This window comes from Sus scrofa, chromosome 4, assembly GCF_000003025.6.
Source record: "Sus scrofa isolate TJ Tabasco breed Duroc chromosome 4, Sscrofa11.1, whole genome shotgun sequence".
In the NCBI taxonomy this organism is placed as follows: domain Eukaryota; kingdom Metazoa; phylum Chordata; class Mammalia; order Artiodactyla; family Suidae; genus Sus; species Sus scrofa.
Genome location: NC_010446.5, coordinates 37,254,038 through 37,279,362, shown reverse-complemented (window position 1 = coordinate 37,279,362; position 25,325 = coordinate 37,254,038). Strand labels below are relative to the sequence as shown.

At 36.6% G+C, this 25,325-nt stretch overlaps 1 protein-coding gene across 10 annotated transcripts in view; it reads left to right on the top strand.

The window, feature by feature from the left end:
* The window catches only part of VPS13B (vacuolar protein sorting 13 homolog B), a 735,231-nt gene that overhangs the window by 541,797 nt on the left and 168,109 nt on the right, over positions 1–25,325 (top strand). For 9 of the 10 annotated variants that reach the window (XM_021090606.1, XM_021090603.1, XM_021090608.1 and 6 more), the window contains one exon: positions 17,591–17,986. In XM_021090606.1, the coding sequence (XP_020946265.1) occupies positions 17,591–17,986 (396 nt within the window). The remainder of the gene's footprint in view (positions 1–17,590; positions 17,987–25,325) is intronic. The other variant, XM_021090607.1, reaches the window with a different exon arrangement.

The window sequence follows — 25,325 nt, the reverse complement described above, 5'->3', positions numbered from 1 at the left end:
TGGCCTCACTCAGTGGGTTAAAGGATCCAGCATCACCATGAGCTGTGGTGTAGGTAGAAGACACGGCTCCTGCATTGCTGTAGCTGTGGTGTAGGCCAAAGGCTGCAGCTCTGATTCAACCCTTAGTCTGGGAACTTTCATATGCTGCAAGTGTGGCCCTAAAAAAAAAAAAATAAATAATTAACACAAATAGCCTCCTGACATTTTTAAGGTACAAAATGAGGAATAAGTAATGTGACTTTTAAATGCAAGAAGATTCAAAATGAAAGTAAGCATCTTAAAAAGCTAATTTTAATTAATTTATTCCTCTCTATGTAACACTGATAGTTAACCCTTTGCTTCTTTTCTCTTTCTAGAAATAGGGCCAAGGCCCATACTCTAATTACTAGAGTCCTATCTGTTTCTTAATTCAATTTTACAGCCATACTAGCAAGCTATCTTCTACATTTAAAGAAATGTAAACTAGTTAATAAAACTCTAAGAACCTTGACTTTTACATTTCCTGAGTTTTATGAGTTCCAATTTGCAGTGTCAGAATTACATCATCATAGTTTATTTTCCCCGTGATTTATCATAATGAAACAGTAAACTTGATGTCAGGTATCAAATAGGGATTGGACCATGAATTTTATTTTTACATTTTTTTTAACCAAAGTAGAGTTGATTTATAATATTGTGTTAGTTTCAGGTATACAGCATAGTGATTTCATTTCTTTGGAGATTGTATTCCATTATAAGTTATTATAAGATACTCATAATAATTCCTAGGGCTATAAGTAAATCTTTGTTGCTCATCTGTTTTATGTTTTATTTGTTTGTATCTGTTAATCCCATACTCCTAATTTGACCCTCTCCCTCTCCCCTTTGGTAACCATCAGTTTGTTTTCTATGTGTTTGAGTCTGTTTTGCATATATATTCTTTGTATTATTTTTGAAATTCCGCATGTAAGTGATACCATACAGGAATTGTTTTACTCTGATTTATTTCACTAAGCATAATATTCTCTAGGTGTATCCATGTTGCTGTAAATGGCATTGTTTGTTCTTTTTTATAGCTGAGTAATATTTGTGTGTGTGTGTGTGCCTACCTCATCTTCTTTATCCATTCGTCTGTCAGTGGACATTTAGGATGCTTCCACATCTTGGCCGTTGTGAATAGTGCTGCTGTGAACATTGGGGTGCATGTATGTTTTTGAATTAGAGTTTTCGTCGTTTTTGGATACATGCCCAGAAACAGAATTGCTGGGTCATATGGTAGTTCTATTTTTAGTTTTTTAAGGAACTTCCATGTTGTTCTCTAATGGCTGCACTAATTTATATTCCCACCAACAGTGTAGGAGGAACCCTTCTCCGCACCCTCTCCAGCATTTATTTGTAGATTTTTTGATGATGGCCATTCTGACCAATGTGAAGTGGTACTTCATTATAATTTTGATTTGCATTTCTCTTAATAATTAGCAATGTTGTCTGTCTTTTCATGTGCCTACTGGCCATCTGTATATCTTCTTCAGAGAAATATCTATTTAGGTCTTCTGCTCATTTTTTGATTGGGTTGTTTTTTTGATATTAAACTCTGTGAACTCTTTGGGTATTTTGGAAATTAATCCCTTGTTGGTCACATCATTTACAAATATTTTCTCCCATCCCATAGGTTTCCTTTGCTCTGTAAAAACTCATTAAGTTTAATTAGGTCCCATTTGTTCATTTTTGCTTTTGTTTCCATTACTTTAGGAGACAGACCCAAAAAAATATCGCTGCAATTTATGTCAAAGTGTGTTCTGCCTGTGTTTTCCTCTAGGAGTTTTACATTTAGGTCTTTAATCCACTTTGAGTTTATTTATGCATTTATTTATTTATCTTTTTTCTTTTCTTTTCTTTTTTAGGGCTGCATCTACCACATATGGAAGTTCACAGGCTAGGGGTCCACTTGGAGCTGCAGCTGCCAGACTACACCACAGCCACATTAACACTGTATACAAACCATGTCGGCAACCTATGCCACAGCTCACAGCAATGCCAAATCCTTATTCCACTGAGCAGACCCAGGGATCAATCAAACCTGTGTCTTCATGGATCCTAGTCTCTCCTAGTTGGGTTCATTACTGCTGAGCCAAATGGGAACTCCAAGTTTATTTTTATGTATGGTGTTAAAGAATGTTCTAATTTCATTCTTTTACATGTAGTTGTCCAATTTCTCCACACCACTTACTGAAGAGACTATCTTTTCTGCATTGTTTATTCTTGCCTCCTTTGCTACAGATTAATTGACTGTAAATGTGTGTTGATTTTTGGGCTTTCTATCCTGTTCCATTGATCTATATGTATATTTTTGTGCCAGTGCCATCTTTTTTGATTACTGTAGCTTTGTAGTATAGTCTAAAGTCTGGAAGCATGAGTCATATATGTTGAAGAAACCAAATCATTTATCCTATAGAGCTTGCCACAGTTTAGATTTTGTCTGCCCCTGTTTTCTCTGTTTCCTATGTATAAACTGGTAGTTGACTTAATCTGATTCAGGTTTGCTTGCTTGCTTATTTATTTATTTATTTATTTGCAAGACAGTTTTGTAAAAGTTTTTGTATTATTCCATCAGGAGGCGTATAATGTCTGAAGGTCTCTTTTTTTGATGTTAAAAGTCACTGATTCTCAATGCCTAAGTTCATTGGAGGTCACAAACAATAATATTTGGTTTCTAGCATTCCTTTTTCACATATTAGATGGACTATTTCTATAAAGAGAAACATCTCCTCATGTATTATTTCATTACCTAGTAGTATTGTTCACCTAAGAAAGGTAGGATAAATTCTTAATTATTTCCCTATTTTAAAAAATAAGTTGGTTTTCTAGATGGGAAGAATTTTTTCAGAATGTCCTTTGCACTTTTTTTTTTTTTTTTCCTGCCATGCCTGTGGCATATAGAGGTCCTCAGGCCTGGAATCAAACCTGAGTCATAGCAGTAACCTGAGCCACAGCAATGACAATACTGAGTCCTTAACCGCTAGGCCACCAGGGAGTTCATTCAGAATATATCTGTATATTGAGTCATCATAATATACACTTTAAATAATCTTAGAATTCTGTCAGTCAATCCTCAATGAAATTGGGGCAGGGGGAGGGAGGAATGAGATGGTGTTCTGAGTGTTCCAGTGGTGGCCGTTTGCTATTATACTGAATTCATTATTTTTAATGATGCTCAAATTGTCTCATCATTGGCAGTGATACTCTAAAAATGGGCTTCTCTGTTTTTAATCTTCCTTCATTCTGAAATCCTTGCTCCCGTATCTCAGAATATTTGGCTGTTCCTAAAAATCAGATCTGCCGTCTCCAAGGATAAGTGTATGCCATCATTGAGAAAAGGAAGAAAAATAGCAGGAGATGGGCACCAGAAAAGCTGCCACAATTATTGGAGCAATGGAATGTACTTAGTCTTCTATGGTAACTACTTAGAAGCTTAGAGTTCACTGCAAAGCATTCATTATATAGAAAACCAATACAATAACCCTATAATCAGAACTTTTATGTTGTGATGTTTTTGGATGGGACAGTGTACTTAAAAAAAGTCAATGCTGTATCATGAGAATATGTGCATGAGTAATAATGCTATTAATGATGATTCCCACATCCCAGTAATAATCACCATGAACTGCTACTGGCTGACCCAGTCAAAGGCATGTGTCTGTCCGTGTCTCTGAGCCTCCTCACTAGTGCATCAGACAGCGTATACCCAGTTCCATTTGGTATACCATGTTAATTGACTCAGTTATGTCTTCCACCACTGAGGTGTTTACACTTCACACCGTCAATGAAAACACATTGATCTCATTGTCAAGGGCAGCTTTCCAAGTTTTCTAGCTCTCACACCTGCAACGACTCAGTCTCCACTGTCCATTATAATCATGAATACCTTTACTTGGACGCTGTAACAAAAATCTGAATTGCTAAATAAGAGAAAAAAAATGTACTGTGACCTAATAATAAAAAAATATTTTTAGTAGAGTTACTATAATGTATAAAGTCAAATTTGGTTATAAATTTGTTCTTTATTTTGCATTTACCCCCCTGCCAAGGAGCGGGGGGGAACCATCATTATGCCTGTGTCTGTGCATAATCACCATGGCCACTGACTGTTTTCCTAGCAAGCCCTGCTTGTCTGAAAAAAAAAAAAAATTGTCTTTTACAAATAAAATTCCAAAGGAAGAAGCACTTAACAAAGAAGTTTTCTTTCATAAATGTTATGATTTGGGTATAACAAGACATATTGAATCCATTGGGTTTTTGGTAATAGATTTCAAAATACATCATAAATGTAAGTAATATGATGACTAATGGGTCAAGTAAAGTTGGAACAATTTAAATAAGAAAATAGCTGGAACAGTTTTCAGGAAACTCTTCCAGTTTATGTTTGGTCCCCCACAAGGTGTGCATTAACATAAACTTAGGGGAATCACCTCTGGGGCTTGAATTCCCTCTCTGATTTCATTATTACAATATGATTCTTTTCCTTTCACTATTAAGTCATCTCCTAGGGTGATGGGAGCATAAAATAAGTGTAATTTATTTGTATTTTTCTAATCTCCTTTTAACTCAATAATCATTCCATCATTCTATTTTCTGGTAGCTGTTCAGAAAATTTTGAAGGGTAATTAGAATCTAATAATTGACAGGCATGGATTTACTTGGTAACTTAAAGATACAGAATGTGTTCTGGGGATGGTGAGAAATTAGATTTGGCAGAGAAATAGATGACTCAGCTGGGAGATTCTCTATTACTACACATTCTTAAACTCTAAACTTTGAAAATAATCCATTTATTTAAGTTCATTGAGGATTATGAAAAATTCTAAACCCTTTAAAACAAGAATCTGATAATAATTGGAATAAAACCCATGTTAACAATCTATGCCTGGTTCTTTATTCAGTTATATTTTCAGTTCTTATAAAATATCATTCTGTATAGCTCCCACTGTTTCTGTTGAATAAAACTTTTATAGTCCATTTCTTTAATATTTTCTTCTTAATAAGGAGGTTTATATTTCTCCTCAATGTTGAAAAAACAGAAAAGAAAACCAGAAAATATATTGCCCAATTTTTATTTATTTTCAAAACTGCCAAACCTTTTTGCATAATTTTTCCCATTTATAAAAATAATTGTCCTATCGTTATGACACTGCAGGTATTTACAATAAAGGCACTAATTTTCCAACCCAAATTGTACGTGACTAGTTCTAGGATGTAGAAGTCTAGAGACACTGGGTAATGAAAGTAACCATACAAATTTGTTGAGTTGTGAGATGTGACAGTGACTTCATGATTTTAGTTGAAGGATTCACACATGCTGATGGACTTTAACCAGCAATAAAGGATGCTGGGTTCTATGGCATTTGTGGTGCTTCTCATCCTGGTGCATGCTGCCTATCTCTTGGTGAACATGGTGCTTTGAAAGGAATACCTAGTATTGCAGCATACCCCCATTTCAGCACTGCTTCTTGGGCCCAAGTAATGTCTAACTTGCCCAAATGGGACTGCCCCAACTCCTCTGTTTATACATATGACAGGCTGTATTTTGCCAGGAATGTGGCTCAGCAGTCTGGATGTAGAGGGGTGGGAGTGAGGGACTTTGCTGTCTAGTGAAGGGTACTGTGCACAGAGGTTGCACTGTATGCAAACAAACATACAGAAACCATTTAAAAGGTAAATTAATGTTTTACTATCAACTTGTTTCTTATAAAAAGTTAACATAACACCTGTCTAGTAGATTTTTGAACTTTCAAAAAACTTTTATCAGCTATTCTGTGACTGAGAGACTGCATTTGTACTCCTAGGTTTAAGATCACTCAAAGAATTAAGTTTTGATCTGACCTCACAGGACCAAAGTGTCCATATAAGTAAGCCCTCCTTACCAATCTTCTGTTCTAAAGAAAGAATCCCTCAGAAACCAGCCCACAAAAAGTTCACATTAAAAAGTCTTGAAGCAAAAGAAACGTATAAGAAATTTAAATAATTAAACTTTAAAAATGGTTTTTTGAATTATTCTGTAACATTTATTTTTAAGTTATTAAAGTTTAAAATCACACTGACATTTTGGAGACAAGTATATGAGAGGGGAAGATCCATTAATTGTTTCAAATTTTCTTAATCCTAAATTTTTTGAGTCCCTGCTAATTGTTATATATAATATATATATGGCTAGTGGCCTAATAGAGATTCATGACTTAAAGATAGAATGACAGGCAACTGTAAGTAATTATATACTTGCTATTTCCATTTTGTTTTTTTTCTGTTTTGCTTTTTTTGTTTTTGTTTGTTTGTTTTTGTCTTTTTAGGGCCAAATCCGAGGCATATGGAGGTTCCCAGGCTAGGGGTTGAATCAAAGCTGTAGCCACTGGCCTGCGCCACAGCCACAGCAACACCAGATCAAAGCCACGTCTGTGACCTATGCCGCTGCTCATGGCAACACTGGATCCTTAACCCAGGGATTTAACCTCTATCCTCATGGATACTGGTCAGATTCCTTTCCCCTGAGCCACGACAGGAACTCCCATCATCTCCATTTTGAGCTACTAGACCTGCACTGAATAAAGACTGCTTTTGATGTTGTTTTGGTAAATAGATCTTTCTGATTTGAGACTGTTCAAAGAAGTTATATTTGGTAGAATGAGGTGGATAATGTAACCCAAACAGATTCATAGTTGAAATTCATCAATATGATCAGGTTTTTAGTACACCTTTCTTTTTTCCGAATTAGCAGCACTTCTGCTTATAAAAAAGAGACTTCTTTTAAAATTTTTTAGATCAAGAATTGTCCTGTAGGAGTTCCTGTCGTGGCTCAGTGGTTAATGAATCCAACTAGGAACCACGAGGTTGCAGGTTCAATTCCTGGTCTTGCTCAGTGGGTTAAGGATCCGGCGCTGCCGTGAGCTGTGGTGTAGGTTGCAGACACGGGTCAGATCCTGCGTTGCTGTGGCTCTGGCGTAGGCCGGTGGCTACAGCTCCAATTCGACCCCTAACCTGGGAACCTCCATATGCCATGGGAGTGGCTGAGAAATGGCAAAAAAAAAAAAAAAAAAAAAAAAGAATTGTCCTGTAGCTTCTCTAACTTTTAGGAGTAGCATTCCATCATCTTCACCTTCTACAGAAAGGCCACCCTGATCTCACCATTCAAGATATTAGATAAATATTCTACTACCTTTGTGGAGAGGCCATGGAGAGAGGAAAGTAAACCTGAAGAACTGACCCAGTATAGAGTTGGTTAGCACTTAGGCCTAAAGTGGGCTTCCCCTACACATAAGAGCACATTCCAGCCCTTCAGTTTTTTGAGAAACACATAGGAGGGTAAAAAATAAATGGGGTGGGAAAAACTGTCCTGTCATGCATATGATAAAGTCATTGAAATTATTTTTTTTAATTAATCTGCAATAAAATTGTCCCTCTTTGGTGTACAATTCTATGAATTTTAACATGTTATGGATTCCTATAACCACCACTACAGTCAGTTACAGAACAGTTCTGCCATCTTAAAAAACTCTCATGGTATTCCTGACCCTAAACTTAGCTAATCTCTGATAGCTACTGCTCTCTGTCACTTTAGAGTTTTTGTTTATTTGTTTTGCCTTTTTGAAAATGTCACACTAATGAGATCATAAAACATGTAACATTTTCAGATGTTCATAAAACATGTAACATTTTCTTTTATTCACATACTGCCCTTGAGATTCAGTCAAGTGGTTGCATGTAGTCCATTCCTTTTTATTGCCGAATAGTGTTCCATTATGTAGATATACCACAGTCTAAAAATTCACCCATTGAAGGACACATAAGTTGTTTCCAGTTTTGGTGATTATCAATAGTGCTACTTTAAACATTTGTGCATAATTTGTTGAGTGATCACAAGTTTCATTCCTCTATGATAAATATGTAGGTGTGGGCTTGGTGGGAAACTAAAATGTTTTCAGATTGCCTGTATTGTTTGACATTTCCAACAGCAAGGTTTTATTTGCACTCTTTTTTAAATCATTTTTTTAATTGTAATCAACTGTTACTTCCCCAATACATTTTTTTTCTACTGTACAGCATGGTGACCCAGTTACACATACATGTATGCGTTCTTTTTTCTCACAGTATCAAGCTCCATCATAAATGACTAACTAGACATAGTTCCCAGTGTTATACAGCAGGATCTCATTGCTAATCCATTTCAAAGGTTTGCATCTCTTAACCCCAAATTCCCAATCCATCCCACTCCCTCCCCCTCCCCCTTGGCAACCACAAGTCTATTCTCCAAATCCATGGTTTTCTTTTCTGTGGAAAGGTTCATTTGTGCCTTATGTTAGATTCCAGATATAAGTGATATCATATGGTATTTGTCTTTCTCATTCTGACTTACTTCACTCAGTATGAGAGTCTCTAGTTCCATCCATCCATGTTGTTGCAAATGGCATTATTTTGTTCTTTTTTATGGCTGAGTAGTATTCCATTGTGTATATATACCACATCTTCCTAATCCAGTCATCTGTTGATGGGTTGTTTCCATGTCTTGGCTGTTGTGAAGAGTGCTGCAGTGAACACGCGGGTGCATGTGTCTTTTTCAAGGAAAGTTTTGCCCGGATCATATATCCCAAGAGTGGGATTGCTGGGTCATATATAGTAGTTCTATGTATAGTTTTCTAAGGTACCTCCATACTGTTCTCCATAGTGGTTGTACCAGCTTACATTCCCACCAACAGTGCAGGAGAGATCCCTTTTCTCCACACCCCCTCCAGCATTTGTTAATTGTGGACTTATTAATGATGGCCATTCTGACTGGTGCGAGGTGGTGTCTCATGGCAGTTTTGATTTGCATTTCTCTAATAATCAGGGATGTTGAGCATATTTTCATGTGCTTGTTGGCCATCTGTATATCTTCCTTGGATAAATGTCTTTTCAGGTCTCTAAAATAGACAAACAACTTATACAACTCAACAGCAAAAAAGCCAACAACACAATTGAAAAATGCACTCTTCTAGTGACTAATGTCATTTGTCTTTATGTGTGCTTATCTACTATTCATATATCCTTTTGGTGAAGTATCTAGTCAAGTCTTCTGCCCATTTTAAAGTTAGCCTTTTTGTTTCTTCTTGTGGAATTTTGAATTTTTTTTTTTTTTTTTGTATATTCTGGATACTAGTCTTTTGGCAGATACGTGATTTGCAAAATTGCATGTATTTTCTCTCAGTGCATAGCTTGCCTTTTCATTCTTTTAATCGTACTTTTTACAGAGCAAAGCATTTTAGTTATGAAGTCCAATTAGTAAATTTTTTTAATGAATCATGCTTTTTTGATACTGTGTATAATAAGAACTCTGCCTAACTTCTGAACTCATAGATTTTCTCCTCTGTAAAAATCTAATTAAAACTGTTCTATAATTTTATATTTAGATCCATGATTCATTTTGAGTTAATTTTGGATAAGATATAAAGTTGAATTCAAAAGGACTTTTCTTTTTTTGGCATGAGGATGTCTAACTATTTGTTGATAAGACTATACTTTCTTCATTGAACTGCCCTTAACTTTTTAAGAAAATCATTTCACAGTATTTGGTTGTACTCTCTAATCTGGATTCTCTGTTCTCTTTCACTGATATACATGTATATCACCTCTCCAAAATTATACTTTCCTAATCACAGTAGCTTCATAGTAAGTCATAAAATTAGCTAGTGTACGTCCTCCAATATTATTCTTCTATTTCAAAAAAAAAAAAACCATTAAATAAAAAAAAAGGAGGGAATCTCAAAAAAAAGTGGTTTGGCTATCTATTCTAATTCCATTGCTTTCCTGTATGCATTTTAGAATCAGCTTTTCTATATATACAATAAATACCACTGGAATTTTGATTGGAATTGTCTTAAACCTAGATGGGAGAAAATTTACATTTTTACTATTTTGAGTCTTTCAGTAATTCATGAAATTAGATATTTAATAATTTTTTAACATTCAGATTCTGTATGAGTTTTATTAATTTATACTTAAGTATCTTATTTGGAGCTATGTGTAAATATTTTTTTGTTTAAATTTGTTTATTCCTACTGCACATTGCTAGTTTATAGAAACTCAGCTTATTTTTGTGGGGTGGTCTTGTACTCTAAAATCTTGCCAAATCCACTTAGTTATTCTAGGGGCTTTTCTGTAGATTTTATGGAGTGCTCTACATGGACAATCATGTCATCTGTGAGTAGACATCATTTTATTTCTTCCTTTCCAATCCTCATGCCTTTTATTTCTTGCCTTATTGCACTGGTGGGATCTCTAGTATTATATTGGGTATGAAAATCAATATTGTTGACTTGTTTCTGACCTTAGGGGTAAACATTCAATCCTTCCTTATCGAGTTAAGGAAGTTCATATCTATTGACAGTTTGCTAAGAGTTCTTACCGTAAATGGATATGGAGTTTTTCAAAAGCTTTTTCATCATCAGTTGATATTGTCATGTTTTTTTGTTTTAGAAACTGGTAATATCATTACTTTGACTGATTTTTCTTTTCTTTTTTTAATTTTATGAATTTTTATTTTTTTCCATTATAGTCTATTTACAGTATTCTGTCAATTTCTACTGTAGAGAAAGGTGACTCAGTCGTATATATATGAACAGATATATATATATTCTTTTTCTCACTTTATCCTCCATCATGTTCCATCACAAATGACTGGATATAGTTCCTTGTGCTATACAGCAGGATCTCATTGCTTATCCACTTTAAATGCAATAGTTTGCATCTGTTAACCCCAGACTCCATCCCACTCCCTCTGGCTCCCCACTTGGCAACCACAAGTCTGTTCTCCAAGTCCACGAGTTCTAATATTGAACCAACCTGGTAGTCACTCTTTTTTGTGGTATATTATGTTTCATACATTGCTGGTTTGTTTTTAATTTTTTTGAGGATTTTCATATTTCTGTTTTTAAGAGATACTGGTCTATAGCTTTCTTTCACTGTTTTTATCTGGTCTTGATGTCAGTAATTATGGCTTCATAAAATGAATTTAGGAGTGTTGTCTCCTATTTTCTATGGTACAAGAATATGAAGGAAAAAATGAGGAATTTTCTTAGTCCCTGTGAGCATCAGGAATTCCCTTTCTGTTCCTGAAGCCAGAAATAAAGGGTTTCTCCTACCACTCCCTCTACTCCCATTTGATGCCCACCTCCAGGTTTTGGGCTGTCCCAGGCTTTGGGGTACAGCAAGAAAAGGGAGAAACTCACTACCATTTTGGTGGTATTTTGAAGTCTAGTCATCTTCCCCAGTCTACCAGTTGCCATTTGCTTTTCACAGTCCTCAAATGACTGCTCTGTGTAGGTTTTATAGCTATAATCTCTCTAGATAATATGGCTGCATAAAGTGGGAAAAACAGGTTCCATTTTTCCTGGAACCTTGAAATAATATTTTTTAAAGAGAGGGAATTGGCAACTAACACAGTGAAGAGCAAGGTATTTTAGATGTTTTTACTTTGGGGGGAAAGGTAAAACAAGCTGAGGCAAACCTTCCTAGGCCTTGAAGCTTCAATTATGATCACATTAGAAACTGGAAGTATCATGTAGGTAAATATATATATGTGGAATTTGTGTTAGCTTTCTATTAATGCATAACAAATTACCACAAATGTAGTGGTTTATAGCAATACAAATTTATTATCTCACAAGGCTCTAGATAGATCAGAAGTCCAGGTGGGTTTTCTCTGCTCAGAATCTCACAAGGCCATTATCAAGCTGCCGGTTGGACTGGGCTCTAATTAAGAGGCTCCAGAGAAGAATCCACTTCCAAACTCATTCCATTTGTTTGCATAATTCAGTTCCTGTGGTTGTAGGACCGTAATTCCTTATTACGGTTGGCCAGTGCTTCCTTTCCTCAGCTCTAGGGAACCTCTTTCTTTTCACATGACCCCTATCATCCTCAAAGCAGCAATGACATATCATAGAGTTCCTCTCACATTTCAAATCTCTCTTACTTCCCCTTCTGCCTCCTTCATGTACTTTTTAAAATGTTCGTCAGACCTACCACATAATCTCTGTATCTTAAATTCAATTTACCTGGAATTTTTATCACAACTATAAAAATTCCTTCACAGCGCAGCAGTACCTAGATTAGTGTTTGATTGAATAGTCAGGGGAGAGAAATCTTGGGGGAAGGGGGTCGTCTTTAGAATTATGACCACAGCAGAACAGATTAGAATGTTTGGGGGTGCTCCAGTATGAAGTAACCAAACATGTGCTTCATGCTGAGTCTGAGGCACAGTGCTAAGTATTAAAAGTGAAAATGTGCACTCAGGGAGTTTGGGGTTAGTAGATGCAAGCTATTACATTTAGAATGGATAAGCAATGAGATCCTACACAGGGAACTATATCCATTCTCTTGGGATAGACCGTGATAAAAGATAATAAATATAAGAAAGAGAATGTATGTGAATGACTGGGTCACTTTGCTTTATAGCAGAAACTGGCATAACATTGTAAATCAACTGTAAATTTTAAAAAAGAATCTTCTTAATTGGTGGGAGACATAATCTCATAAAAAGATACTTGGGCAGGGCCAGTTTTGTGCAACTACTTTTTACAGAAAATGCTTAGCAATATCCTGAAGATTAGGCATTAGGCAAAGAAAGTGTACATTAGACAAAGGAGCAGCATGATCAAAGGCCTAATGGTATGACATAGCATGGGCCAGGGGAAGTGGGCTCTATAAACTCTTTGATATATATTCTGGAACTTTAATATTTGAGGCGGGCAATGGCTGCAGATAAGAAAAGGCTGGACTTTTTTTTTTTCCCCCATTCTAAGGCACTTGGTCTTTTATCCCATAGGTAAAGAAAACTATTAAAGAGTTTTAAGCTGTAGGGTGCCAGTCAGGATCACATTTGAAACATTATTTTGAACTTACTCTGGAGACTGGATTAACAAGACTCAGTCTAGACAGAGAAACCACTTAGGAGGCTTTATAATAGCTGAACAGTAAGTATCAAAGGTGTGGAGGGAAAAATGGAGAGTGGCTGGAGTACTGGAGAGGAGATTGGATTCCAGTAATATTTTGGAAATAAAATTGAGAAAACCTAATTATTGAATGGATTTGGACCAGGAAAACAGGGAATAAAATGAGTCAAAAAATCAGACTTTTTGTTTGTTTGTTTGAGCCAGTTGGTAGATTAGAGTCATTAACTGAGACAGGGAATATAGCATGTGTGAGAGAAGGTAGTAGCCTGTTCTGGATGAATTGATTTCATGGGCCTGTGGGAATTCAGTAGAAAGAAAGAAATCATTCATTTTTTCCCCTTCATTACATCATTAAATATTCATTTAGTATTTACTAGGGACCAAACAGTAGTTTAGGTACTCTGAATATTAAGACGTAGAAGCATCCTTATTGTTCAGGAGCTCACAGTTAGCTGGCCTATGACAGCTACCTAAGCAGTAACTATAAAAATAATGTAAATAGGTACATAATACACAGGATATTCAGGAAGCAATGAATAAGGCACCTCACTCAGCCACAGGGGTCAAGAACGATTTCCTGGAGGAAATGACTCAAGGATTAACTTGCCTCAAAGGACAAATTAGGCAAATAACCTGAGGTATAGTTTTTTTCCTGTGTCACTGGGACCGCCATACCTGAGATACAAGGACCAATGTTGCGGTGGCAGTCTGCAGCTCCCCTGTGTACCAGCCCATGGAGATTTTGCCAGTCTGTAGTGAAGGGAAGGTGGGTCCCTTATGTTCAGCAGTTGGTATAGGTGGATATTTAGGCACCTTGCTGAGTAGGTCAGTAAATTGTTTCTATGTCTATTTTTTGACCCTTAGTCTAAATCTCATGTTATGAATCCAAGTAAAAACAGATAGTTTCTGGCCTCAACCTGAGAGTCTTCTTTTTGCTTTAGTTTGGTTTTGTTTTTCTGTTGTTGTTATCATCTGTTAAGATTGTTCTTTTTTTTTTTTTTTTTTTAAGCTTTGGTAAAAGTTGGTATTTTCTATGCACCCACAGAAAAGGGAAGCCCACATTAAAAAATTTGAGGCAGAGTAGGACAATGTATGGGTCATTTGAACCATCCAATTTCCATAAAATATTTTGCCCACAGCCTCTTTGAGTACCCCCAAATTCTACAAGTCGAAAATACCGCTGTTTAAAACTCTTATATTTAGAGTGGGTAAACTACTGTGCAGCACAGGGAACTGCTGATGATGTCCTACTGTGCAGTACAGGAAACTATATCCAATCTCTTGGAATAGAACATGATGGGAGATAGTATGAGAAAAAGAATGTTTGTATGTATATGACTGGGTCCCTATGCTGTGCAGCAAAAATTGACACAATACTGTAAATCAACTATACTCAAATAAAAACTAAATGTAATTATAAAAAATAATGCTTTTCTGAAAAATGGTGCTGGCTGGAGTTCCTACTGTGGTTCAGTGGAAATGAACCCAACTATTATCCATGAGGGCACAGGTTCTATCTCTGGCCTCACTGATTTGGTTAGGGATCCAGCATTGCCATGAGCTGTGGTGTAGGTGCAGACGTGGCTCAGATCCCATGTTGCTGTGGCTGTGGCTGTGGCATAAGGCAGCAGCTGCAGCTCCAATTTGACTGCCGGCCTGGGAACTTCCATATGCAGCAGGTGCAACCCTAAAAAGCAAAAAAAAAAAAAAAAAAAACCAAAAAACAACAAAAAAAAATTGGTGGTGGTATATAACTGAATTTTCCCATGCAAAAGAAAAAAAAAGTTGGACCCCCCTGCTTCATATAAAATACAAAATTTATTTCAAAGCAGCCATAGACCTAAATGTATGATAAAACTATAGAACTTGTAAAAGAAATCATAAGTGTAAATCTTGTGACCTTGGGTTCAACAATGGTTTTTTGATATATCACCAAAAGCACAAGCAAAATAATGTATCTGTTGGACTTCACAGTTAAAATGTTTGTGCTGCAAATGATACCATCAAAAACTTGGAAAGATAGTCCACAGAATGGGAAAAAATATTTGCAGATCTTATACCTCAGAGGGACTTGTATCCAGAATGTATAAAGGACTCAGTATTCAATAATATAAGATAATCCAATTTTAAAATGAGCAAAGGATGTAAATAGACATTTCTCCAAGAATATATACACATAGCCAATAAGCCCATGGAGAATGTTCAACATCACTAATCATTAAGGAAATACAAATGAAAATCGCAGTGGAATACCACTCCATGAACATTAGGATGGCTCTAATCATATATGACCCAGGAATTCCACTTCTGTGTATATACCTAAAAGAATTGAAAGCATATTCACATAAAAATTTACATGTGAATGTTCATAGCGGCATTATTTATAGTAGCCAAAAGTGGAAATAACCCAAACGTCCAGAAACTGATCATGGAAAAACGAAATGTAGTATATCCATAGGATGGAGTATTGTTCAGTCACAAAATGAATGACAGACTGGTGATAGATGTTTCAACACAAATGAATCTTAAAAACTTTTATAACTCTGGCTGGAAAAAAAAGACAGACACAAAAGGCCAGGTATTCATGTAAAATGTCCAGAATAGGCAAATCCATAAAGACAGAAATCGGCTTATGGATTGCCTGAGACTGGAAATGGGGAATGGATAGGGAGTGATTGCCAAGAGGCATGGGGATTTTTAATTTTAATTTTTGTTATATTTTTGGGGTGGTTGTGATAAAATTCTGAAATTAGATAGTGGTAATGGTTACACAATCTTGTGAGTATACTTAGAACTATTGAATTGTACATTTTAAGTAAGTATCTGTATGATATGTAAGTTAATATGTCAGTAAAGATGCTTAAAAAAAAAAATTCCTTTAGGGAGTTCCCGTTGTAGCTCAGTGGTAACAAACCCAACTAGTAACCGTGAGGATTCAGGTTCAATCACGGGTTCAATCCCTGGCCTCTATCAGTGGGTTAAGTATCCATTGTTGCCGTGAGCTGTGGTGTAGGTCATAGACGCGGTTCTGATTCTGCATTGCTGTGGCTGTGGCACAGGCTGGCAGCTGCAGCTCCAATTTGACTTCCATATGCCCCAGGCACGGCCCTAAAAAGCAAAAATAAATAAATAAAATTTCCTTTTAACTAGGATGTTTTTCCCTGTTGAAAAAAGAATGTAGGGAGCAGAGCACATTTTAATATTTGCAGAAAAGTCTTAGGATTTTGTACCGCGGAAGGGTTGAGTGCCTGACCCTTTCCAGTGGACAATGGGCTAGAAGCAGGACTCGTAGGGTTTTGCTTAGCCTGATTAAAGAAACACAAGGAAAGGCACACTTAAAGAAATGGTACCCTGAGCAAAGCGAGCTTGAGCCTAGGTAGCCAGCAAGAAACCTAAGGTGCCAGCATTGAAAGATGAGACGATGTCCTCTTTGTGAAGACAATAAATATTCACTCTATCTGCTTGATAATTTTGCTGTTCTTACCTTCATTTGGGATTATGTCTTATATTATATCCTCAGGCTCCAATGAAAAGAATACTTGTTAGGTTTAGTCAAACACAACCATTTATTGAATACTTGTTAGGTTTAGTCAAACACAACCATTTATTGAATACATACATATAAGAGACACACTGTGCCAGGCACTGGGAATAAAGCTGTATGCCAAGCTCTGCCTTCACGACCCTATGTCTTATTGATAATAAAAGTAGAAGAAGGCAAGAACAGAAGTAATAGAGACTATTTAGTTTTGTTTTTTCTTCCTTTTTATGACCACACCTGCGGCATGTCAAAATTCCCAGGCTAGAGGATGAATGGGAGTTGCAGGTGCTGGCCCATGCCACAGCCACGGCAACACCACAGCTCCCTGACAACACCGCAGCTCGCAGCAACGCCAGATCGTTAACCCACTCAGTGAGGTCAGGGATCAAACCCTCATCTTCATGGATACTAGTCAGGTTCTTAACCCACTGAGCGGCAACGGGAACTCTGAGAGTAGGAAGGTTTAATGTCAGGGGACTAAGTGACAAATAAGGACAATATCAGGTATATTATCCATATAAAATGGACTATAGAGCTTAATATATCTTAGTCTACCCGTGTTACATTGGATGAGGTATTTGAAACTTTATCAATGCAGGATGTTGGGGGAAATGAAGATCGCAAAAGGGAACCAAATGTTTTGTGCATATACTTGATCAGAGAGTGGTAGGGGAGGCTATTTCAATTAATCAGTTAGATACTGATTAATACTAGGATTTGTATCAAACATTGTGCTGGATACTAAAGGAAGTCCTTTTATCTCAGAAGAAAGAATGTCAGTTCCAGTAACAAACTGGAAAGGCTGCTCAATTTTGCCTCAGAGTGGGAGGGTGAACGTAGATGCCCATTGCGTGGCCCTCGCTGTCCAGGAGCAGACAGTCATGTGGATTGAGGCAGGAATGTAGGCATGTAAGTAAGTGCCTTCAAGTAAATTCGTGGAAAGAATAGTTAGGTAATGTGTAAAGGAATTAGAACATCTGGCACTGAGTTCACAGTACAGGTGTGTTGGGAAACTTAATAGGAACTTGACAGGGAAGGAAGGCTTCTCTTCAGTAAGAGAACTTCAGTAATTTTCTTATCTTTTTCAATTCTATAGCAGACATCCACTTGGATATATCAAAGCCTTTGAAAGCAAACGTGAGTTTTACCAAGCTGGATCAGATAAACAACTTTTTAAAGAAGATACAAAGTGCACACTGCAGAGAAACTTCAGCCCTGTCCGACACCATGCCGAATAAGGATGAGCTTCCAGCCTCCAGGTGTTACCGTGGAAAGTTGTCTAAACTTAAAGTTCATGGTGATGGGACACAGAAGATTCCATTTACAGAAAACGTGTGGAAAACTGTTTCCTGCTTTCAAAAAATTTCTGTTCATACAACTCAGCTTGTGGTCTCCATGGAAACTGTCCCCCATCCTAATAAACCATGCCTGTTAGCATCTTTATCAACCTTCAGTGGAAGCCTTAATGTGAAAGCAACACAAAAAGTACCTGGTAAGTCACAGAAAAGGGAAGAGGGAGATGACAGGATGACTTGTTAGCATCTGACACTGCATAATTTGAAGATTTATATTATGTAGAGGTTAAAAGTTTCAAGGGCTGTTGGAAATGGGAACATTTTTGGTTTGTTACTCTATTTCAGGGAAGATGTTATAACAAATCATTTAAGCTTAAGTAATTTTAATGCCTTAAACTAAACTAATCCTATCCACCTCTTCAGGCATGCTCCTACAAATAGATATCTTTAAAACTGTTCATTCCTGAATTGCTTTTAACCTAAAAGAGCTGTAGTGGGAGAAGAGAGTCTTATCAAGTTTTGTGAATAATTAGAATATAGCTTTCAAAGTGTGGTCTGAGAACCAGTAGCATCAGCATCAGCTGGAAATTTGTTAGAAATGCAAATTCTCAGACTCTACGCCTGACCCACTGCATCAGAAACTCTGGGCATGGAGCCCAGGAAGAATGCGTTCCAGGAAACCTTACAGGTGATTCCGATGCCCTGCATGCAGTCACTGGTAACAATTTATTTAAGAAAGAAAAATTCTGGTGGCAGGAATGCTCTGGTGGCAGGAATGCTACACAGCTTGTAATAGAAGCCAAGGTTCAACTTTGCAGAGACAGTGCCGTCAAGGATTATCAGGCAGCAACACCTGGCAAGAAAAGCCTGGGCTTCTGTGCCCAGCTGAGCCTGGGGAGCCAGTCACCAGCAACTGAATGTCCTTGAGGGCGGAGAGGTGAGAAATTAACCGGCAGTGACATCTACATTTTCCTCTTTTGTTATGTGCTTTTTCACACTGTATCTAAAAGGGTGAGCAGAGGAATATGAGGAGGGGAAGAGAAAAGTCAAGGTACAGGTGGGAAATAACCTTTTTCAGTCACAGAAACTGCTGCTGTTAAAGTTCAGGGCATGATGCCAGAAATTTAACTTTGAAAGTAAAAGTAGCAAAAGGGAAAGTTTTTTGATTTTTTTTTTTCCACTTTAATTTGCAGGAAAGAAGTGGGGCTACTGGGGTAGTGCAAGGGATAAAATAAATCCTGAAACTGTGCCGCAATTTAGTTGCTTACTAAAAAGTAATGAAGTGGCAGCTGGAATCTAACTGTTCCTCAGTTCATATAGCCAGCTTGGGCACAGTAGTTGAAGAGACACAGAAAGAGTCTAGTAGTTAAGAAGTATGAATTTTAGGCCAAAAAGTAAATGATTTATTTCTTTCTCATCAGAAATTATTTGTGACCAAGCCAGCTAAAAGCACTGTATTTTTTTTTTTTTTTTGCCTTAGAAGTTAGAAATGAAAAATGTAAGGTCCATGGGACATGAAAGTCTTTAAGCACTGGAGGCTACAATGTCTGATTTATCCACAAATAAATTGCAACCCAGACAACACTGGGTCCATTCCTACGCCTGTCCACTTGTACCTTAATCATAGCAAGGAAAGGTTAGCACTCAAACAGAGTGAAAGAATTTAATATGTACTGTACTCAGTTCTAGGTCCTTTTCTTTTTTCATCCTTGTTTCTTATTTCATTCATTTGCTATTTGTATTTTACCCATTTTTAGTAGTGTCTATTCTCATAAATATCTCTAAAATATAATTAAAATCTTCTTACTGATGTCTACAAGGTCGTAAACTCATTCTGCTTTTGTCACTTGTTTTTTCCCTGTTCTTTTTACAGTTAACACTCTTACATTTAGTTAAATGCAGAAGCAGAAACTATAGCTTTGACCAAGATATACTTTATACAACTCTAATGTGTAGTGTTCAGCAAATGTTCTAAAGCAGTTCGTTTCATCAGCAAATCAAATAAGTTTGAAGTTAGCCATCTAATTAATAAAAACAATTTTATCATGGGAGCATATAACAAACACCAAATCTGTTTTCTCTACCTGTCTTCTTACTGTGATGGCATGCTCAAATGTTTAAAAGATAACAAAGTCAGCAAAATAATAACAAATTATAATTAAGTGAAGATTGTAAGTTCTAATTATTTTTATAGGTTGATTTCTAGGGAATTGTAATTGGAAGATTACTACGCATTTTCCAACAACTGATTTTTAACTAAGCAAAACTTTTTAAAAGTAAAATATAATTCGAGCTTTGAACATTAATTTCATTGTATAGTTGAATATCTTAAAATTTCATGCTTTACAGCTTGGAGGAAATATATGCAAATATATGTTCAAGATATAGTTTTAATAAGGGGTAAAAAGTATTTCCCACCAAAAAAAAAAATCCTACCATTAGTCGTATTTCTTTTTTGTATTTTTCAAATGACATCATTCTATTCAACCAAAATTTTTTATATCTTTGAGCTCAATAGAGTTAATGTCAGATTTTTATAGTTTGAATCTAATACAGAAATACTTAACTATGTCTTTGATTTTACAGTTTATATAACTATTGTGACCATCTGCAGCAGCTGCACTTTTCAAATTATTTGCTCAACCAAATTGAGCACAGTGACAAAAGTAGTCATCTCAGATGTACTATTAAACAGAAAGAAAAAGGAGCATTGCCTTGGTACAGCATAGCCATCTGCTCTACAGATGTTATTGTATAGAATGACTTAAGATAAAATAATTGTAGAAAATTTTCATTAAAACCTCAACAATTTGCACTTGTTTATGCGAATCTGCATAACTCCCCAATGAGACAACACACTTGGGGTTTCTTTGGTTCTCACTCACTTTCTCTTTGATCCTTTTTGATGTGCTGACTTTAATAAACATAGTCAAAAACACTGTGCAAAAACATCATGGAAAAAACTACAAAGGAACAATTATAGCAGCAGAAACTACTCTAATCCCTAACTTACGCAAGCTATTTTTAGTGAAATATTTTTTTTAACACTCTTTATGTGACAATGTTATATAAACAGGGTAAAACGGTCTTTTCCAGATGAGTTTTAATTTAGGAGCTGAAAAAGATTTGTAATGCTAGAGGAATCTTATGTTCTAAGTAATATTTAGAGAAACACAATTGGGAATGTGTCGTAGGCATGTTTCTACACTTCTGAAAAGTACAAAAAATATTTGAGTTTGCCTAATGATTGTTTTTTATCATCTAAACCGTCATAAGCTTGTGGGACGTGTATGGGAAAAGGGACTAATAAAAGAGTAAGAGAGGAAAGCTCATTTTCTTCCCAAGATGTTGTCAATACATTGAAATTTGAAATGCTTTTATATTCATTTACCAGTTTTTACAGCAAAATATGTACAGAGTATTCGCTGAAATATTTTCATCATTGGAAACAAAATGAAATGGTTAAGTATTTTACACTTAAAAAAAAAAAAGATTCATGAGTTCTTAGCCTCTATACTATTCTGAAGCCCTAAACTACCGGCGTTTCATGGGACTTGGGTTTTTTTTTTTTTTTTTTTATTACACTCTGCAGATGCAAGTGTAACAGTGACTTACAATAACGTATCTCATATTTCCGTTAGAACACTTATGTTCTGGCCCTAGAGTTCTGATGTTAGTAGATGTAATGATTATATTTTTTAAATTGGTGTATAATATTGCCAGAACTTCTGTGATTGTGCATAATCTTGCAAAAAATTTCTATGATTCTGCTATCGATAACAAAATTAACCCTGTTTAAAATGATAACTTATTTTCTGAACCATTTTAAGGCAGGTACTATTTCTTTTGCCATCCATTAAATCCATCCTGTTCTATAGTAAGTTCTTTTTTAAAAAACAACCCTCTCTCCCCACCCCACCCACCCCCACACAGTCCTTTTTGCTGTTTGAAGTACGGCGTTTTGGAGAAACTCTAAGTATGTAGCTATAAATTCTGAACCAGCAGTGTTGCACTTTGCACAGGCAGGGTGGGGACAGAGCTGCAGGCTTTAGCTCTCCTTGTCAGAATAAATTATGGCTCTATTAGGGCGGCCCTTCTTAGATTTCGGCAAACAAGGGTACACAATTCAGGCTGTGAAATAGCTGTGCTTTAGGCTGCCTTGCTGTTTCTCAGGAGCACTTAGATTAGCAAGCTCCTTGTAGATAAGTAAAAGGGAAATAGGATGTGAACAAGTTAGGTAGCACAAAGCTTTGGGGGAAGCACCTAAGTGAGGCCATCTTGGCTGGCATTTTAGTCAGAATTGGGGAAAAGTTGCAAGAATCTCTTTTCCATAGGAACTTGGGGGACTTTTCATCCATGCAGAAAACAATGAGTTGAAGTCAAAGAGCTGTGGTTTAAATAACTTTCACTACCCCAGCCTCTGTCATCCAGATGTACTTATCTTTGTGTATACACAAAAGTAGAAAGAAAAAAAGCATAACCACTTTATTTTTCACATACAGGAATTCCTCTTCTTGTGTTCATTGAATGCAGGACCAATAAAAATGTAAAGACCCTAACGTTCCTTTTCATGTATTAAAAAGTAAAACCAGGTCATTAATTGATAGAAAGTGGAGCTCCAGCTTTTCATTCCAGAGTCAACTGGATCTCCTGAGGAAAATCTCCTAAGGCGTTGTCATAGCCGTTGGATGCTACAGAAATGCACGTAAGCCTGAGGGGAAATAAAACATTAAATTAGATATGACTACCTAAAATAATATATTGCAATAGCAAGCCATTTACAACACCCCAAAGACTTTTGTTACTTTTAGTAAGAAATAGCATCTTTTTCCAGTGCCTGCACAATAGGAAATGAATTCTCTGACAGTTAAGCCAAAGGACAACCGTAACTTTTAAACAGCCACTGAGGACTGAAGTGGAAGCACAGCTTGTAGACAGCTATACAAATCACTAACAAACCTTAATGAATATTGGGTGTGGGCATCAGGGTCCTGTCATTTTTGACACTGTGTCTCAAGTAGCTTAAACCCAACACTCAAGGAAAGGTGCAGACCTATTGGGTCTGTAACATCTGGGGTTTTATTTGTCATTTTGGCATACCCCGCAAGCGCAAAAGAAAGAGTAAAAAGGGATTATCTTGACAATGAAATGAGTTACTGAATCTTGTGATAATGAAAAGCAGAAGAATTCTAATGCCTTTCTATAGTCCCTGAGGTGGAGGTGCGTTTATAGTTTTGCAGAAGTAAAATGGAGGCAGGCAGAACAGATGGCCTCGAGTCCATGAAACATGACACCCCCCCATCCCAGAACTGAGTACCACTATTAATCCTGGTCAGATTGCCTCCTATTACTTTGTAACAAGGTTCAAAGTTGCTACTGATGAACTGGCATGTCCTTCTTTTTTTACTTTAAATTACCTGTAGATTACTGGGTTTTCTCAACAGTGATATTTTTCTGTTCAATGGTAGACTATTGAGACATTCAAAAGAGGTAGAATGGGAAGCTCTAAATATTGAATGGGAAACAGTGGAAAAAGTAAAATTCTTACTTTTTTTTCAAAGTAATGTTCCTCTTTTTTCTCTAATATGTTGGGAAATAAAAACTATAAATTCTCTTGCGAAATAATTTTTCTTATCCTCTCCCTTAGAAATCATATATAGTGGAGAAGAAATCCCAACATACAAGTTTGATTCTCCTGGCTGTAATTATTATCACAGCATATGATTAGAGAGAATTGGGAATAATAATAAGCAATATTAACACTACTATCTTAGAAATTATCTTTCTTTCACCCCTTCAAAAACAGAGGTAAAAAATAAAGAATGGTTTTTTGTTTTTTGTTTTTTTGTCTTTTTCTAGGGCCGCGCCCACAGCATGTGGAGGTTCTCAGACTAGGGGTCTAATCGGAATTACAGCTGCCGACCTACACCATAGCCATAGCAACGCGGGATCCAAGCCACGTCTGCGACCTATACCACAGCTCATGGCAACGCCAGATCCTTAACCCACTGAGCAAGGCCAGGGATCGAACCCTCAACCTCATGGTTCCTAGTCGGATTCATTAACCACTGCGCCATGACAGGAACTCCAAGAATGTTTGATTAAAAAAAAAAAGAAAAAAAACTCACTAGTAGATATATGCTGTTTAGGTATATTTATATGCTCACTTTTTTTGTTTGTTTAAATTATGTTAATTCAGTCTTTACATATTTCATTTGGGATATTTACATTTTTCTGTGATAAGCGGTTTATATGGGTTTTTTGTTTATTTTATAAGTTTTATTGGAGTGTAGGTGACTTAGAATGAATGTTGTGTTAGTTTCAGATGTACAACAAAGTGAATCAGCCATGCATATGCATATATCTCCATTCTTTAGATTCCTTCCCCATGTAGGCTATCACAGTATTGAATAGATTTCCCCAAGCTATATAGTAGGTCCTTATTACTGATCGATTTTATGTATATGTAGTTTATAGTATATGCAGATATAGTAGTGCGTATATGCCAATCCCAACCTCTCAATCCATCCCTTCCCCCAATGTTTCCCTTTGAAAAAGCATATTCTGTTTTTTGAATAAGTTCTTTTGTATCATTTTTATTAGATTCCACACATTAGTGATCTTATATGGTACTTGTCTTTCTCTGACTTACTTCACTTGGTATGATAATCTCTAGGTCCATCCATGTTTCTGCAAATGGCATTATTTTTTTCTTTTTATGGCTGAGTTATATTCCATTGTATATATGCACCACATCTTCTTTATCCAATCCTCTATTGATGGACATTTAGGTTGCTTCCATGTCTTGGTTGTTGTAAATAGTGCTGCAATGAACATTGGAGTGCATATATCATTTTTAATTGTACTCTGTCTGGATGCACGCCCAGGAGTGGGATTGCTAGATCATAGGGTAGTTCTACATTTAGTTTTTTTTGGTCTTTTTTTTTTTTTTGCCATTTCTTGGGCCGCTCCCGTGGCATATGGAGGTTCCCAGGTTAGGGGTCTAATCGGAGCTGTAGCTGCCGGCCAAGCCAGAGCCAGAGCAACGTGGGATCCGAGCCGAGTCTGCAACCTACACCACAGCTCACAGCAACGCCGGATCGTTAACCCACTGAACAAGGGCAGGGATAGAACCCGCAGCCTCCTGGTTCCTAGTTGGATTCGTTTCCACGACGGAAACTCCCTACATTTAGTTTTTTAGGGTACCTCCACACTGCTCTCCATAGTAGGTGCACCAGCCTACATTCCCACCAGCAGTGTAGGAGGGTCCCCTTTTCTCTACACCCTCTCCAGCATCTATTGTTTGTAGGCTTTTTGATGCTGGCCATTCTGACTGGTGTGCGGTGATAGCTCATTGTAGATTTGATTTGCGTTTCTCTAATAATTTGTGGTGTTGAGCATATTTTCATGTGTTTTTTGGCCATCTGTATGTCTTGTTTGAAGAAATGTCTATTTAGATCTTCTGATTGTTTTTTGGTTGGGTTGCTTATTTTTTGATACAAAGCTCTAAAAGATGTTTGTATATTTTGGAGATTA